Consider the following 17,290-nt stretch of genomic DNA (forward strand, 5'->3'; position numbering starts at 1 on the left):
TTAAAATAAAATAATTATTTAGCATAAATAAATAAAATAAATAAAAATAATAATTCCACACCCACATACTAATTAAAAATTCAAACTTAAATTTAATAAAAAATACATAATATTACAATATATTTTTCAAATAAATTAATTAGTCGATTGACCAAATTTCTCCCAAATGTGTTCAACTAAATCCGCTTTGAGCTGGTGGTGTGTTTCTCTAGCTCGGAGTCGCATTCTGTTCCGTAGGTATTGATCCATAGTTGCATGTCTCGTATTGTTGTATGACCAATTCGAGTTATCATTTGTCTCCACTTGATCATATTGAGATGTATCGTAATAATGCACATAAGTGTCCCTTTCATCTTCTACAATCATATTATGTAATATGATGCATGCTCTCATTATTTTACCTAGTAAATTAATATCCCAAATAAGTGATGGAGTTTTAATGAAGGCAAACCGAGCTTGTAATACACCAAAAGCACGTTCCACATCTTTTCGAACCGCTTCTTGATGTTGCGCAAATAATTGTGCTTTATAACCTTGAGGGAGACGAATCGATTGAACAAAGGTTGCCCACGTAGGGTAAATTCCATCAGTAAGATAATATCCCATATTATATTGATGGTTGTTGATAACAAAATTAACCTCTGGAGCTCTGCCATTCAAAACGTCGTTAAATACCGGAGATCGATCAAGTACATTAATGTCATTGCATGTACCTGGTGTGCCAAAAAATGCATGCCAAATCCATAGATCGTATGAGGCTACAGCTTCCAATATAACTGTAGGTTTGCCATGATCTCCACGTTCAAATTGGCCTTTCCAAGCAGCCGGACAATTTTTCCATTCCCAGTGCATACAATCAATACTTCCTAGCATGCCTGGAAAACCACGTGTCTCTGCAACAAATAATAATCGTTGTACATCAGTAGAATTTGGTCGTCATAGGTATTCCTCACCAAATAGAGAACATATCCCTTCAACAAATTGCTTCAAACATGCCCTTGTGGTGCTCTCTCCAAGACGAAGATATTCGTCAACAGTGTCAGTAGCTGTGCCGTATGCCAATACACGTATTGCTGCTGTGCATTTTTGTAATGCTGACAATCCATCTCTTCCTGTAGCATCACGCCGTTGCTGAAAGAACTCCATTTCATTGGAGAGGCGATCTACTATACGAAGAAAGACATGTTTTCTCATTCGAAACCTACGACGAAAATAAGAACTTGGATACACGGGGTTATCAGAAAAATAATCATTGAATAATCGAGTATGACCATCTTCACGATTCCTCTCTATGTATGTTCTCCGTCGACGTTGCCGTGAGCTTCCCTCATCTTCATTGTTGATATGCTCAATTTTTTGATACAATTGAGCATATGTTTCTGCCAATTGACATATATTTTCCAACTCTTCTTCGGATGAATCGGACAGAGATAAGGATGAAATTGACATTGTTTTGAGAGAAAATAAGATATGAAAGGTTGAACTATTGTGCATATGAATTGTGTGCATGTGAATTGGTTACATATATATAAATTAGAAACTAGCCGTTGGGAATATAGCCGTTGGAAATATAGCCGTTGGGGAATATAGCCGTTGGGAATATGGCCGTTGGGGAATATAGCCGTTGGGAATATAGCCGTTGGGAATATAGCCGTTGGGGAATATAGCCGTTGGGAATATAACCGTTGCAATATTTACTATAAATACACTACATTCTCACTTCATATCATCTACACCATCTCTTTATAATCTTCTCTCTTCATTTTCTTCTCTCTATATTATCTTCTAAATTTCCTACGAATGGATCCCAACTCTCAAAATTCATCCAACTCTCAAGATCCCTAAAATTCTTTTCGATTTCCAAGTTTTATGAACATGTTAGGAAATCAACCCATATTCCCTACATCTAATGTCCCATTTCAACCATTCAATCCTTCACCATATTATCAAATTCCTCCAAACTTTCAAGCGTTCGGAAGTTCATCATCTCCTCAATTCATGATGCAAGCGAATGAAGCAGTGGGCACCCCACAACATTGCACACCTATCAATTTAGCAGATGATGATGTGCCTCACAATTCAAAAAATAAAGATACGAGGAAGGTGTGGAGCTGGAATGAAGACGAACTTCTAATCAGTGCATGGCTGAACACAAGTAAGGATGCCGTAACCAACACTGACCAACCAAGTAGTGCTTTCTGGAAAAGAATTGCAACGTACTATATGGAGAACAAGCCCGAAAGTGCAACGAGCAGAGGTGTTACTCAATGTAAAAATCGTTGGAGTAAAATATGTAAGTCAGTGCAAAAATTTGTTGGGTGTTATGAGGAGGCCAATCGAAACATGCGCAGTGGACAATCAAGCACGGATGTCCTCAATGCAGCAAAGAAAATATACTCAAATGACGGTGAGAGCAAAGACTTCGTCCATGAAGATGCTTGGCGTATACTCAGAAATGAGCCTAAATGGAAGGCCAGTTACTGCGAATCATCTCATAACAGTGGTGGAAGTTCAAAGCGAACAAAAACGAGTGAAGACGGTGGATACTCAGGTTCGTGTCCGGCGACACCATACTTTGATGTGGATGACCCAACTCCTCCTACTCGTCCCCCTGGTATTAAAGCAAGTAAGAAGAGGGGGAAACAGGTGCAAAACGAGACATTCAATTCAAGTCCTACTGAAAATTATGAAAAATTTTACGAAAAAAGCAGTGAATTTAGCTCAAGTATGGAACATATGGCAGCAGTCAAGGAGTAAAGATTGAAGCAACAACCCGAAAAAATAGAAGCACTTTTGAAAGCTAAAAGGATAGAAAAAACGGCAAGAAAATTTGATCGGGAAGCTAAACAGTTAGAACTTGCTAAGACGAAGATGGAAATGCTCATGATGATAATGGCCAAAGGGGATAATCTGACGGAATTTGAAGAACAGTTGAAACAAAGGTTGGCACGCGAATGTTTTCCGTAAGTTTTCATTTAAATTTATTGGTATTTATTTCATGTATTTTTAATTATTATATGTATTGTCTGTAATTTTAATTAAGTTGTGTAGGTTTGCATTTAAATTTATGAATATTTTTATGTATTTTCAATTAATATTTGTAGTGTGTATAATTTAATTAAGTCATGTAAATTTAATTTTAAATTTATGAATATTTTTATGTATTTTTATTTATTATTTGTATTGCATGTAATTTTAATTAAACAAATGTTATAATTGAATTAATAGATATTTAATTAAATATTTTACAAAAATATGCATTAAAAAGTTACATAAAATATAAAAATATTATATTAAAAATTATAGTTATTAACAATATTATTTTAATAAAAAAATAAATATTAAATAAAACTCATATAATAAAATTTAAATCTAATATTTTAATAAAACAAATTTTAAAACATAAAATATGATATATTATATATTATTAATAGATTTTTTATATTAATTAAATAAAAAAAATAAGGATGGCCCACATAAAATAAATAAGAAACGGTGGTGTGGCAGGGTTCGTTTCTCCCTGACAAAGCATTTTTTTATTTATTTATGTTATGAAATTGGATGACGTGGGGGGCGCTTAGGAGGAAGCGCCCCCGTTGCGGATGCCTTATTAGATATACGCTACGAAACATATGAAAAAAAATATTCTTACTTAAAAATGATAATATTTCTAAAAATAAATATGATTATTAATTTAGATGATAAAAACTATTTGAAATAATCTTTTTTTTTTTTTATAAACGGCATGAATCACATGTTGACTTGATCGGATAAGCATAATATCTGCATTTTTTTATAAAAAAAAAATCAATTTTTTTCATCTTATTTCAAAGTATTATTTTTAATATTTTTTGTTTATTCTATTTCAATTTTTTTTATTTTATTTCTAAAAAAATAATTATACAGTAATACTATTAAAATATTTTAATTTTTATTTAAATTATAAATATATCATTATATATAATTATTTTATACATAAAATCAAAAAATAAAAATATCAAAATATCAAAATATCAAAATATCGGACTATATTTTTATAAATATATAAAATCAAAAGATAAAAATATAAAAATATGGTATACACTCCGACTATATTTTTATAAATATATATATATTTATATATATAAATGTAGCATTAACTATCCACACCTGGCTGAAATCCCAAAAAAGCACATGCAATGGCAATGGTGGCATGGCATGACACATAATTCAAGACAACCCTACAACAAAAAGTCCAAGAATACACCACTTCTTTCAAACCTTATAATAGCCCATTATTGCATTTGCATTGCATGCCCCCCATAATAATAATAATAGTAGTAATAATAATAAACTCCGACTTCTCGGCTCATCTGTCTCGGTTTACGGTTTATGCCCCCCATAATAATAATAGTAATAATAATAAACTCCGACTTCTCGGCTCATCTGTCTCGGTTTACGGTTTATCTAGTGTGATTTATCTTGTTGAAGATATTAAATTCAATCAGAAATTTACATGTACGCATTTTAACTACAAATTCTCACTTTATAAAAAAAAATAATAATATAATAATAATATTATTATAATAATTCATGTCACGTATTCCAATGCTCCCCCAAAAAATCAATTTATGCTGTCTATACTTTTCCCAGACAACAAAATTACACTACAAATTTTCCCCCAATTTAGTCAAAACCCCCCCAAAAAGCCACAATTTCTTCCAATCAATCCCCACATTTCCAATATTCTAACATCCTTTTTCACACATTCCCAATTCTCCTTACTACCTACGTCCGTACGTACACTACCCATATTCTTACCTTAATTATTAAATCAGCCTATCCGACAGCCCCGGCAGCCGCCGGAAAAAGCTCAGCCCCGTCGCCGGCATCGGATCCCGGAACATCGGGTGCCGGAGAAAGTAGAATCCGAGCGCCACCGCCACCATTTTCGGCGGCACAACGTACAAAACGATCGTAATAATGAGACACACCCCGATGAACAATTTCGTCGCCCTCGGATCCCGCCAGCTCACCAACGCCTGTATCCGCTCCCCCTGTGTCGCAAAGTCGCCCAACACCGTCTGCACCCGCGCCGCCAATATTCTCAGCCGATCGTATCGAACCCGGATCACGTCCGGCGGGCGCGAGCTCGGGAACGTGTCGAATTCCTCGTCCAACTCATCGGGGTCGACGCTGTCGACTTGCGACAGCTTCACGTCCATCCCCGCGGGAATCTTTGGTCGGAACCGATAATACCATACGCCGATTAAAACGACGTATAAGAACCCGGTTGGCACGATCAAATCGGGGTACCATACGAGGACTAAATATAACACATGAACTAATACCGTCGTGACGGGGTTCCTCCACCGTCGGATGTGGTCGAGCCATTTCGCCAATCCGACAGCCCAGGCGAGCACGGCGACGATACGGAACCAATTCGCCTTGCTCTTGCGCATACTCCAAATATTCGAGTCCGCGTCGAGCATGTACCGGACGACTTCGGGGCCGAGCGGCGGCTCCGACCGCGCCAGCCACGCCGCCACCATTTTCGTGGCGGCCCCCCGCAGCGCCTCCTGCTGCGCCACCCCAAGGGGGCGGAGGTAGTGCATCCGCGGCAGCAACGGCTGCCCATACACACCGCAGGTGTCGGGCAGCAGCGACGGGCAGGCGAACCTGACAGCGAGCTCGATCTCGCCCATTTTTTTCAGGCCGCCCCGGAGGAGAACCGTCAGCGGGTACGAGTTCATGTACACTTTGTTGCTCTCAAGCGTCGAGACGCGGATCCGGACTTTGCCGATCCGGCAGTCCGGCTTGTCGTCCGCTGCCGCTGGGTCGGCGAACATCCGCCAGTTGTCGAAGACGCCGACGGTCAGGACCGTGCAGGGATCGTAGACTTGCCACGTGTACTGCTCGTTCCATCTCGGGTCGAAGCTGTCGGTCACCGTCCGCGTCCGAACCCATTTCTTGCCGTACTTCGCGACGCAGTACGCGTCCGTCGAGCCCTTCCCGTTGCCCTTCGATTTCATCGGCAGCAATCCGCGCGCGCCGAGAATGCCGAGCTCGAGAATGCCGACGGCCGGCTTCCATAGCTGCTTTGCCGTTGGCCGGAAATCGCTGCACAGATGCGCCGCCTCGTCAAGCACGTGATAGCCTCCTTCCAAGCACATGCGTAAATGGAGACGGCCGGTGTAGGAACCGCCGGCGTCGCTGGCGCCGCCTTCCAGATTGTACCATTTGGCTGCCACGTGGCGCTCGTCGATTCGTTGCTCAACAGAGCCGACGGGGATGAGGACGTGGCCGAGGAGGAGGGTATCTTTTCCGGTGCGATCCTCGACGAGGAGAATCAAGCTGTCTTCGAGCGGCTCGCCGGCGACGAAAATGAGGTCTTCGTTCCAGTGGAAGGCGGAGGTGTGGTGGCTCATGGAGCCGCGCCGAGTCCGGACCGACTGGAAGCCGAGCTGAGCTTTGATGCGAATCTCCGGCGCCGTCAGCGGCGGCAGATTGGGGATTATGTGGAGGTCCTGCGCTTCGATGACGGTTACTCTTAGGTACCACAGTTTAGGCGATTGGTACACCTTGGGGCGCGTGTAGGACACGAACGGCTGCGGCGCGTCGGCGCTCCACGATTCGGGGAAGGCGTCGTCGGCCTGCGTGCCGATCCAGACTGACAGCTGGAGGTCGCCGGAGATTCGGTTCTGGTCGGCGGCTCCGCCTTCCAAATGATACCTGTTACATATTATAAAAAATGTATATATATTTATTTATTATTAATTTTTAATAATTTTATTTTTAATCATAAAACAGTACCATTGAGGAGCCAGAGGACTGTCCGGCGGGTCGCGCACCGGCACGTCGGAGAGGTCGAAGCAGACGCCGCCGAGGAATCTCTCCGACGATCTCTCCGACGAGCTGTCCCAAACGGAGATTTCGAGAGTCGAATTAGCGGAGGTTTCCTTACTGTACCCTAACGCAAAGACCTGATTCCACTCCGGATTCGCCGGATCGGTCGCCGGAGGAATGACCGCCGGCTTCGTCAAAACAGAGTCGCCGGAAGTACGGACTCTCACATGTGGATGCTCGCTCGGAGAAAGTCCCCGAGCTTTAACGATTCTAACGAACAAATACTGCATCGGCTCAACCAAATCGAACGCCGGAATCTTCTCCGGCAAATCTCCGGCGAATTTTCCGGGAATAACTCGCGGCGAGTAGTCTCCGTTCGCCGCCGGTCGTCTCATAACCTTCACTCTCTCTCCAACAATCGCCGGTCCAGGCACGCTCTGCATCCTCCTCAAATCCGGCGAGAATTCCGGCGGCGGAGGATTCTCCATCGGCAGCGGATTTTCAGCCGGAGGAGGCTCGTGGACGACTCCTCTAACCATCTCCGGCATAGGCATAGGCATTGTAGGGGGAGGTTCCTCCATAACCGCCATAACCGGTTTCTTCATAGCTTCCTCTCCTCCTCCTCCTCCTTCCTGCGGCGGTTGCTCCGCCGCCTGCGGCGGCGGAGGCGGTTCCTCGAGGATTTCATCGTAGTAATAGATTTTCATCCCCAAATCTCCTCGAATCCAACTGAAGACGCTCTTCTTCTCCAAATTGAAATAAACCAAACCTTCTTCCCCACGGCGGACGAACTGCGATCCGTAGAGCTTAACTCTGCCGAGGAAGTGATTCTTCCTGGCGTTACCGTTGCTCATCTTCTTATCGTTGTAGACCTCGACGTTGAGCTCTTCGAACTCCATCGTCTTCGGATCGGAGACGACGAATTCGAGAGGCTCATTCCAGACAGGATTCAGATTCCTCGGCACGGTGGACGTCCGCCGCTTCTGGCCGTCGAAATCCGCCACGACGTAGGGGCTGGAGCTGCCCTGGCCGTCTTTGGGGAGGAGCTCCCTCGCCTCAATCACTTCGACGATAAGCTTCCTGACGGTGTTCGGCGGCGGAGGTTGCGGCGGCGGCGGATTTTCCGGCGACATGATTTAGGTTTTCATGTGGAATTGGTTTGGGGGGTTTTTGGTGGTGGTGGGGAATGGGGATGGGAATGTGAGCAGAGCAGGAGGTGCAGGATGTCTGTCTGGTGAATTGTAGAGAGAGAAAGGGAGGGAGAGATGGAGGAGAGAGAGAGGTGGAGATTGGATTCGAGTCTCTCAGATGAAGTTTTCTCGCTTTTCATATTCTATTTCTGTATCTATCTGTCTCTCTATCTTCCACTTTTTTCACTTGAGCCAATCCCTATTAGGTTTTGCCTATATTTATTTATTTATTTATGGGTGTGCAAAATAGAAAAAATGTCGAAGTCTTGAGACATGTTAAATTAAAATATATATATATATATATATAAAAGCTTTAGATAAAAGAAATATATTTATTTGACTCTAAAATCTTATTTACTTAAGATAAACAAAATATGTTTAGTAAAAGATTATCTTTTAGTGCCGGGATCAATTTGTTACCGTAAAATCATGTGTTTAAATTTCGACAGTTATGACAAATCGTTGTAAATCAAATAATGTGACATTCTCGTTTTTGAGAGTTGAGTTTTAAAAATGAAAAACTCTGAAGTTACTAAAACATACTCGCTCTTCCGGTCACTTTCAAACCAATGAATGTATTGTTATACTCTGAGCTATGGACATAAATAAAGAAAATGTTTATATATGAATTTTTATTATTTATTGCGTTATATTTTATTTAAATAAAACTATTATTTGAATTTGTAAACCTAGATAAAATAATAAATTGTGTAAGGAACAAAAGAAAAAGTATAATATTACTGGTTACAAGAATTAATAAGCACCCTAACCATTAGTATTATGTGTGAATTATATCCCATGCTTTTTTTCATTACATTGTTCTTTCCTTTCGACTCAAAAGTAGAACACAGCATATATTCTTTTCCGGTTAGCTTGTTTCTTACAGTGTTCTCATATCATCAAATTCTCAAGAACCTTTAAATTCCATTCCAGATTGATCTTACAAGCACACGATTCCTTTCTCCTTTTTGCCAAAACTTTCCTCCAATTTTTTTTCCATAAAGATAACCATTCCTTGCACAAAGGCATCTTCTTTATCGACTCTGTCGAAACTGCGCTCCGCCGGGCTTTTTGTCAGCTCGATAATTTGTCTGAACAATGTTACATAAAACTGGATAAGGTTCTTCTTCTTTCCGAGTGGATTGAATTTAACTTCAGAATCTGATCCTCTTAGGATGAAAAGTCGTCGTTGTGCTGATGCTCGATCTTTACAGAGATTCTCGGTCGAGACGTCTTGCTTTCACCTTTTCTGTCGTTCTTGTAATGAGAAGACACGAAAAATCCTAGCCAGAATGCGACAACGCCAGTAAGAACTGTGGTTCGGTTTTTCATTACCAGCCGCAGCATTTTCTTCACTACATTGCCCTCTTCTTCCTCTTTTTTGGACAATCTTTCGATTTCTTGACTGCTATTCTGACGTTCACATCGCTCGTCGCCTGAATTATGACAATCTTCTTTTCCTGGTAGTAACTTTTTAGGAATGGTTATGTAAAAGACATCGTCGTCCTCAAAGGTTCCACTGGCTTCCTCTATGTTCGAATCCTCGGGTATCTTAAAAGATTGCTCGAAACAGATCAAGGTAGCACTGGTCGTGTCCTCCTTATTTCCACTTACTATGATATGGCCGTCGCCGCCGTCTTTTATCCTTACATCGTAGTTCTCAAACCCTTAAAAAAGACATAGTTAAATCAGACAATTATATAAGTTCTTTAGACATTATCATGTTCGGTAAAATATTCTAAGGGATATATGTTTTTTCAGTCTCGTATGTGGCATTCCTTATCATTTTCAATTTCTAATGTAGAAATTTCTTTTTAAATGAAATATATAAATATTATATTTCCGACTAATTCATGTCAGCACACCTGACAATATTCCGATTGCAGAAAACCTTTTCAACGATAGTTGATTAAATATAAGACTATTTCTATGCAATCCCACAATTAAAGGACCAAAATGATAAAAAAGGTGCAACAAACGATACGAGAAAAACATATATCCGAGTATTTTAAATACGAAAGTGTACCTGGAAGATGTATAGCCAAGCAATACGGATCACTGTCGGGAACCCACCACGAAGAAGGAACCAAATGCTCCAAGTTCATAATGTCCTTTCTATAGTCTTCTACAGGGTTATCATCCATTTCCGAGTTTTTTCTCCAATGGAGATTCTGCTCTTGTTATGAACAGGACAAGAATATATACATATACATATACATACATATATGTATTCGTCTAATTAGCTTTGCTTAAATGATCACAACTATGTTTGTTCTTACTTCAGTTCCGGGATTTTGTAACATAAGGGAAAACATCTTATTCTTTGCTTTGCTTGTGGACTAAAGAGAGTATATAAAGAATTTCTACTCACAATAAAACCATCAAACAAACACGGCCTTAGATTTCTTCGACAATTACAATTTTATCCCCCAAAAAGTATGTGTACTATACACAACTATGCACAGATATATCGATCCATCAACTGGCCTAAGTTAAAGTTCAATGGACAATTTAGCTGAAGTGATGCTCTAATAAATGAATGAGATTTCTCAACAATGGACCATATTTTTCTATGTCAAGAAGATATATGGAGCAACTAAAAATCGAGACTTTTTGTGCGATTTCGATTTTCCATTGTGTAGAAGCATAACAGAACAAAAGGGATAACATAAAATGGATTTTATTGACTGATAAAGAATGTACAAATTTATTTGTATTCAATCTCAAGAAAACCCCTCCTTCATTCTCTCTCTATCTCTCTCTGTGTGCATTTTTCCACAATTTGATCAAATAATGGCAGAAAAATTATCGAAGAATCTATAGCAGCGAAGCCGGTACTTCAGAAATAATGGCAGCTAAGAGGATTCGGCTGAAGAAATATTTGGAGACATTGACTGACCTGTATATTTATAGTTCGACAGTCTCCCTCGTCGAGACAAGAGGTGGCGCATCCTGCTTCATAAGTTTAGTGAACTGAAAGAACCGTAGGAAAATTCTGTCGGTCAGGGAGTTGGAAACGAAATGTGATATATTTAGAATGTACAGTCGAGGCGAAAACCTGGGATGTCTTAAGCTCCAGTTCTTGCCATTCAAGAGAAGGGTTGCTCCCGTCTACTATCCCGGTTCCAGCATACAGCACGGCGCCAATGTCCTTGTGATTCAAATCAATACATTTCATCGATAAATTATATATACCCTTAAGCTGAAAGGGGAATTAATGTTAGATTAAAATGTTCTCACCTTCCCAACCAATGCCGATCTTATTCCAACAGCAAATTCACTCTCTGCGCCGCCAAACCACCCGACGGGACCAGCATACATTCCCCGATCAAACATTTCTGTAAGGACAGTTTTATGAAGCATGTAAGATCAATACATTGTCCTTATATTCTATAGCGTGACCAAAATATTGTGGAAATTTGGTTACCGGTTTCGGATATTAATGAGTGTGCCTCTTCGGTGGGAAGCCCACAAACTGCAGGAGTAGGGTGAAGGGAAGATAAAATCTTAAACTGAAAACATCAAAAAATGTATCCCATCAGCAGTTGAAACATCTAAACTGAATACATATATATATATATATACACGAGTGATTGCAAGGTCTGATACCTCATCATCTTCTTGCTCAAGTGCACCAGCCAGTTTAGCATAAAGATGTTGGATGCGGGGAAGTTTTCGTAGAGCTTTGCTTGGTTCGACTATTGTGCCAGAACAGACATTCTAGAATACAAATTGTTTCTATGATTTTCGTAAAATGTTACAAATGACAACAACAGAGAGTAGAAAATCTTCACTCACCTCAAACTTTCGTCTTATAGTGTCTCTTACGACAGCAAACTCATTGTGGTCTTTAGTACTGCCATTGAATTCAAATAACATGATTTAGATAGAGATAAATTTCAAATTCGAGAGTTTCCAACTACACAAGAGCATTTGACTCATCGCTCTTAGAAGTGAGAAATACCTGGTAAGCAAATCAAGCCCCATCTGTAAATCTAACGATGGATTGTCACTTCTAGCTCGGGTTGCAGCCAATGCCTCGCTAAAAATGCTAAGTTGGTGTCGATAGAAGAGCTGTTCCGGCTATTTACAAGTGAATAAGAAAGAAGTAGCCAATTGTATCAGGGTATCCGTTACAAGACTGAAATCGGAATATCATAGCTCATTTAAATTGTGCTTACAATTTTTACATAAAGATTAGCAAACATTTATTACAGTGACGAAACAGAACAATGGGACGTTCTTATCGAACAAATGTAGAAAGTTACTCACAGTGTTTCCAATGAATGCAGGTGATGCCGGAGGCTGAAGACAAAACTGATATGCATTAGCTCCTTCAACCTGCAGGTAAATATCATTATCTACAATATTCTTACACCAGCAATTTAAGGGTGTGTTTGTTTGGGAGGATTTCGGGGATTTTCACTATTCCTCAATTCTTTTGCCCCAACAAATATCAAACCAAAATCCAAAGCCCCAAACAAACACACTATGTACACCAAAATTCAAAAGCTGAAAAAAAAACCTGCAAGCTTGTCAACCATTCTAAAGGGTCGATCTCCACATCACTCAGTATTCTGCTGCTACGCGCAAGAACAACCTGTAGTTTCAAGGACAAATGCATATAGTCGTGTATAAATAATTAATATCTTATTTAAAAAAATATCAGTATCACATGATAAAAGATTTGGGCATTCTGTTATGAAGCCTGTGGTTGATGATTGACTACCTTAACAAGCGTCGCATTTTTCCGGGTCATCAAATCCAAAGCACGCTTAACAGCTGAATCCCATGATGCTTTGTCAGGAACATGAGTCTGGTGGAGTAAAAGAGTTGGACGAGAATTGCCATTTATTCTTTGGACGGATGTTGAAACCTGCAAATAAAATGTAAACATGGAGCAATCAAGACAAGGTAAAAATGGAAAAAGATACTAGCAACCAAACACATTTGTCGAAAAACCAGACAGAGATATGAACCTGCCAGAGTGTTTCTTCGAGTGTGGCAATTGCTTGCCCGTAGGTTTGCGAGAGACTATTGTCCCATGCAATGGTCACAGCAATCATCGAACTTCCTTTGAACTCATCAAACTCAACCTGTAACCAGTGTTCAGCTCCATAAAAATATGTTCTTAAAATAAACTACTATGTGTGGGTGTAATTAGGATTGTAAATCAATCTAAAAAATTTGTTCAATTTGATATTCAATTTGAACCTTTCCGTGTTCAAAATTTTATGATTCAAATTGGAATATAGATATTGGATTTGATTCGAGTACAAATCAAATATAACTATCGAATTTTAATATAAAATATATTATACATATATAATATATTTAAAACTACAACTATACTTTTCTTAATATTATTTTTAAAACTTTTAAATATAAATTTTCGAATCGAACAGATTAGAATCAAATCAACTAGGACAAAAACTAATCGAATATTTGAATGATATTATTAAATGTTAGATTGAATTCTCAATCTAACAATTTGAAATACGAATATTATTTAAAATTTGAAACAGATTGAATATCAAATTGAACAATCAAAAGTTTCACGAATATGAATTGAAAATTGCAATATTCCATTAGATGTAGCTGTGATTTACCTGAGGGACCATGAAATAAAAGGATCCAAATTCCATCCACTCCGGAGCCACATCCGACTTTGGATCAAAACGCATTGCGCCATAAGCACGAATTAATGGAGAAGTTTTCGATAAAAATCTGCAGAAAAATACAAGCAGAAGTAGGATTCAAACACATTAATAATTCCATCAATCTTATCATTTTCACCTTTGATTCAAACAAGTTCATAAATCAATATTCAATTTTCTAAACTAAAACGGAACAAATCATCACCCTAAACCCTAACCAACAATCGATAATTCCGCAACATCAATAGCAAATCAAGCTGCAAGCACAAATACCTCTTGATCGAATGCCAATCTCCCAAGGAGAAAGGGCGGAGATGGCTGAAGGAGACTGCAGCACCCAATCCGGCAACACTGACCAATTTTCTGCGGCGATAATTATCATTATCATTGTCATTGCCATTTTCGCAAGCGTTTCCATTTCCGTCGATGCGATCAATCAGCGGAACAGTCCTCGAATCCCTCCCCGAGAAATAGCAGCGAGGAAGAACACCGCTGTGGCTCTGCGATTGAAGCCATGCCAACGACTCGATCTGCTCCTCAATTGGAACCTTCGCCAAACCATCGACATATTTTTTAGGTTTTTGCTTTTTTTATTAAAATATATACGTTCGGTACCCTAATCGGATCCGAATCGGATTTTTAGGGTACTAAGGGTGTGTTTGGTTTGGGGTTTTGGATTTTGAGTTGGGATTTGAATAGTAAAAAATTTTAATTTGAATAGTTGTACGATGTCATATAAATAGGTGGTGTTGATGTGATATTTTGAATGTAAAATTGATTTTTAGCATAATATAAAAAATAAAAAATAAGTGTTTAATTTTATATTTTTTAAGGAAAAAAATTGGATGAACAGTGTAAATTCAATCCAATCCCCCAAACCAACACACCCTAAGGCAAACTTGGACTTCAATTTATAATATTAATAAAAATACTGTATCAAATATATATAAAAAAAATAATTTTTAACAATATGATTATATTAAAAATATTTTTAAAATTTAATATACTCCTATTTATTATTTTGTTATAATATTTTTTAATAAATACATCAATTTTAAATTAAAAATTTAAAAATGATAAAAAAAAAAAAAGAGATTTATTGGATCCCTGAGTATAATTTCCGTCCTGTATAATCAAACTTAATTTGAATTTAGGATCTAATACAGTATATAGAATCCGACCAATTATCATCTATGTAGTTTTATAATTCACATAAAAATTAGACTAATAAATAATAATTAAAACAATAAATTTATTAATTTTATTTAAAAAAATTGTCCTAATAATAATATTATTTTTTTTATAAAATAATATAATAGTAAAATTTGAAATCCATAATTAGAAAGAATAATATATTTAACTCTCCAAAAATATCAATATACAACACAATATTTAGTATTTCAAACAAAAACATATATCAAAAATTAACCAAACACATCTCAAAATAAAAGAGTGTTTGTTTTGTGAAATACTTTAAAAAATATATATATTTTTTATAAAATATAAAGAATTATATAAATAACATAAAAAAAAATAAATAAATATATATATTTTGTTTGTATAAAGAATACACTTGAAAATTTATCAAATAAAATTATTTTTTTCAAAAAGAACAAACCCTAAAAATTACTTTGTCATTTACCATATTTTTTTACAAAAAATAAATAAATCTTATTTTATTTCATGAAGTAAAATATCTTTATGTCCATTCCAAAAATCTCAATTATTTCTTTTTTCATAAGTAGATGTTGACAAAGTGCATATTATTAAATATCTTTTCAGTTAAAAACTTTTACATCAATTATCTAACTTCTAGCTATATTATACTAATTTTTTTTTAAATTTAAAATATCTCATCTATATATTTATATTTATATTATATTAAATAATTATTTTCAATTTAATTATTTATTATTTAAATTAAAATAAAAAAATCAAAATATATAAATAAACACACCCATAGTCATTTTCACGGAACGGAATACCTTTAAATTTTCGCGCTAAAAATATAAATTTTTTTGTACGGACAAAAAAACTAAAATACTATTTAAAAATAAAAAAATCAAGTCAATCACCTAGAAACGCTAGAACGCAAGCAATTCGAGTGAATGTACAATCAGAATTCAGAGGAGATAAGAAACAAGATTGGGCAATCTACGTGAGAATCGATCTCGACCAACCACGTGGCACAATCCCACCGGCGGACTCCCCATCATTCCTTGCATGCCCGCCACCGCCATTTTCACACTACCTCAGGAATGATTTATTTTGTATTTTTATTTAAATATTTTTTATACAATATATATATATAAAAAAATTATATACATAATATAAAAATCATAACTATTTATAATATATTATATTTTTTGAAAAAAAAAAATTTAATTTTCTGCAATTAGATATCGAAAAAATATTTTTTTCTTCTCATAAAATATAGCATCAAACTCAACCTAAAAAATACAACTGATTTCTTTCAAAAAATATTATTAATCTTTTTTTAAAAAAATCCAAAAATAAAAACCCACTGACCTCGACGCGAATAATCCCGGACTCCACCGGCGGCGGCCCCCCCTTCAGATCGCGCACGGCGGCGGCGAGGCGGCGCGCCGCCGCGCCGAGCGTCGGCACGGCGGAGAAAGTCCGCGTCTCCACCGTGCCGACGTGGCCTCCGCTCGAATCGCAGCCGTTCATCGACAGCGACCCAATCTCCTGACATCTCTGCTTCGATTTTTCGCGTCGAACACAAATTAAAAACAATTTTAATTATATATATTATATATATATATATATAGAGAGAGAGAGAGAGAGAGTGATTCTTACGAGATGGGAGAAGTGGAGAGAGAGAGGCTTCGGAGAGTACGAGGAAGGGTCATTACTGTCTTGCAGAAAACGAGAAATGCTTCTGCAATGAGAAATGGAGGATGAAGAAGAAAACATTTGGGGGGTTTGTAAGAGAATTAAGAAGAATGGAGGGAGTGAACGTAAATATCAATTTGAATTGGTGGGGGTTTGATAAAATTTTCTCCTCTATATGTAATATATTTGAATTCGCTAAGTCTCGTCTAAATCAATATTTTTTTTTTAATTTTTTTAATAATAAGAAAAATGTATTAGTTGATATAATTAAGAACCTACTATAATATTATATAATTATAATAATTATAACTAAAGAAACCGTAATTAATAAATATACTTATTAAATTTTAAAATTTACAATAATTATGTATAGGTGGACGAGCTGTCTGACTATAGACAGTATTATTACAAACTTCACATTGTATATGTTAATATAATACAAATAAAATATATATTTTAGCCATATACATTACACAAGTGGATTTTAACATATAAAAAATATTAATATACATCTCACATATAATTATGAACAAATACACAGTATATGTGTTATTCTGTCTAGCTGCAAAATTGTCATTTAGTTATTGTACTTAACATAAAAAATATCATTATATTTAAATAATTTATTCTACAAATATTATTATTATAAGAGACTAATAGATACATTTTTATTATTTTTTTTTAATTTGAATTACAAATTGATATAGTAATTAATATTAAAAAATCAATAATAACAACGTTCAACTGAAAAGGAGTATTATT

The 17,290-nt window shown here is 37.1% G+C and overlaps 3 protein-coding genes and 1 pseudogene across 3 annotated transcripts; 1 reads left to right on the plus strand and 3 right to left on the minus strand.

Annotated features, from left to right (window-relative positions):
* Positions 1–135: 135 nt before the first annotated feature.
* On the minus strand, positions 136–1,790 carry LOC127246178 (uncharacterized; annotated as a pseudogene).
* Positions 1,791–1,875: 85 nt separating this feature from the next.
* On the plus strand, positions 1,876–2,757 carry LOC127246179 (glutathione S-transferase T3-like). Its single transcript, XM_051267429.1, has one exon. It carries the CDS (start codon positions 1,876–1,878, stop codon positions 2,755–2,757), a length of 882 nt encoding a protein of 293 aa, XP_051123386.1.
* Positions 2,758–4,549: 1,792 nt separating this feature from the next.
* LOC127246039 (protein QUIRKY) lies at positions 4,550–8,180 on the minus strand. The gene is made up of 2 exons (XM_051267219.1): positions 6,793–8,180; positions 4,550–6,711 (listed from the first exon to the last, which is right to left on the minus strand). The coding sequence occupies exons 1-2, from the start codon at positions 7,956–7,958 to the stop codon at positions 4,809–4,811; spliced, it is 3,069 nt and encodes a 1,022-aa protein (XP_051123176.1). The 5' UTR covers positions 7,959–8,180; the 3' UTR covers positions 4,550–4,808.
* A 613-nt stretch (positions 8,181–8,793) lies between these two features.
* LOC127246040 (isochorismate synthase, chloroplastic-like) lies at positions 8,794–16,652 on the minus strand. The gene is made up of 16 exons (XM_051267221.1): positions 16,493–16,652; positions 16,202–16,390; positions 13,946–14,220; positions 13,625–13,742; positions 12,995–13,111; positions 12,745–12,891; positions 12,541–12,615; positions 12,288–12,356; positions 11,980–12,098; positions 11,814–11,871; positions 11,625–11,735; positions 11,443–11,527; positions 11,256–11,353; positions 11,074–11,166; positions 10,042–10,988; positions 8,794–9,682 (listed from the first exon to the last, which is right to left on the minus strand). Exons 1-15 carry the CDS (start codon positions 16,607–16,609, stop codon positions 10,923–10,925), a joined length of 1,737 nt encoding a protein of 578 aa, XP_051123178.1. The 5' UTR covers positions 16,610–16,652; the 3' UTR covers positions 8,794–9,682; positions 10,042–10,922.
* Between the last annotated feature and the right edge of the window lie 638 nt (positions 16,653–17,290).

This window comes from Andrographis paniculata, unplaced genomic scaffold (genome assembly GCF_009805555.1).
Source record: "Andrographis paniculata isolate CXL003 unplaced genomic scaffold, ASM980555v1 Contig26END, whole genome shotgun sequence".
NCBI classification, from domain to species: Eukaryota; Viridiplantae; Streptophyta; class Magnoliopsida; order Lamiales; family Acanthaceae; genus Andrographis; species Andrographis paniculata.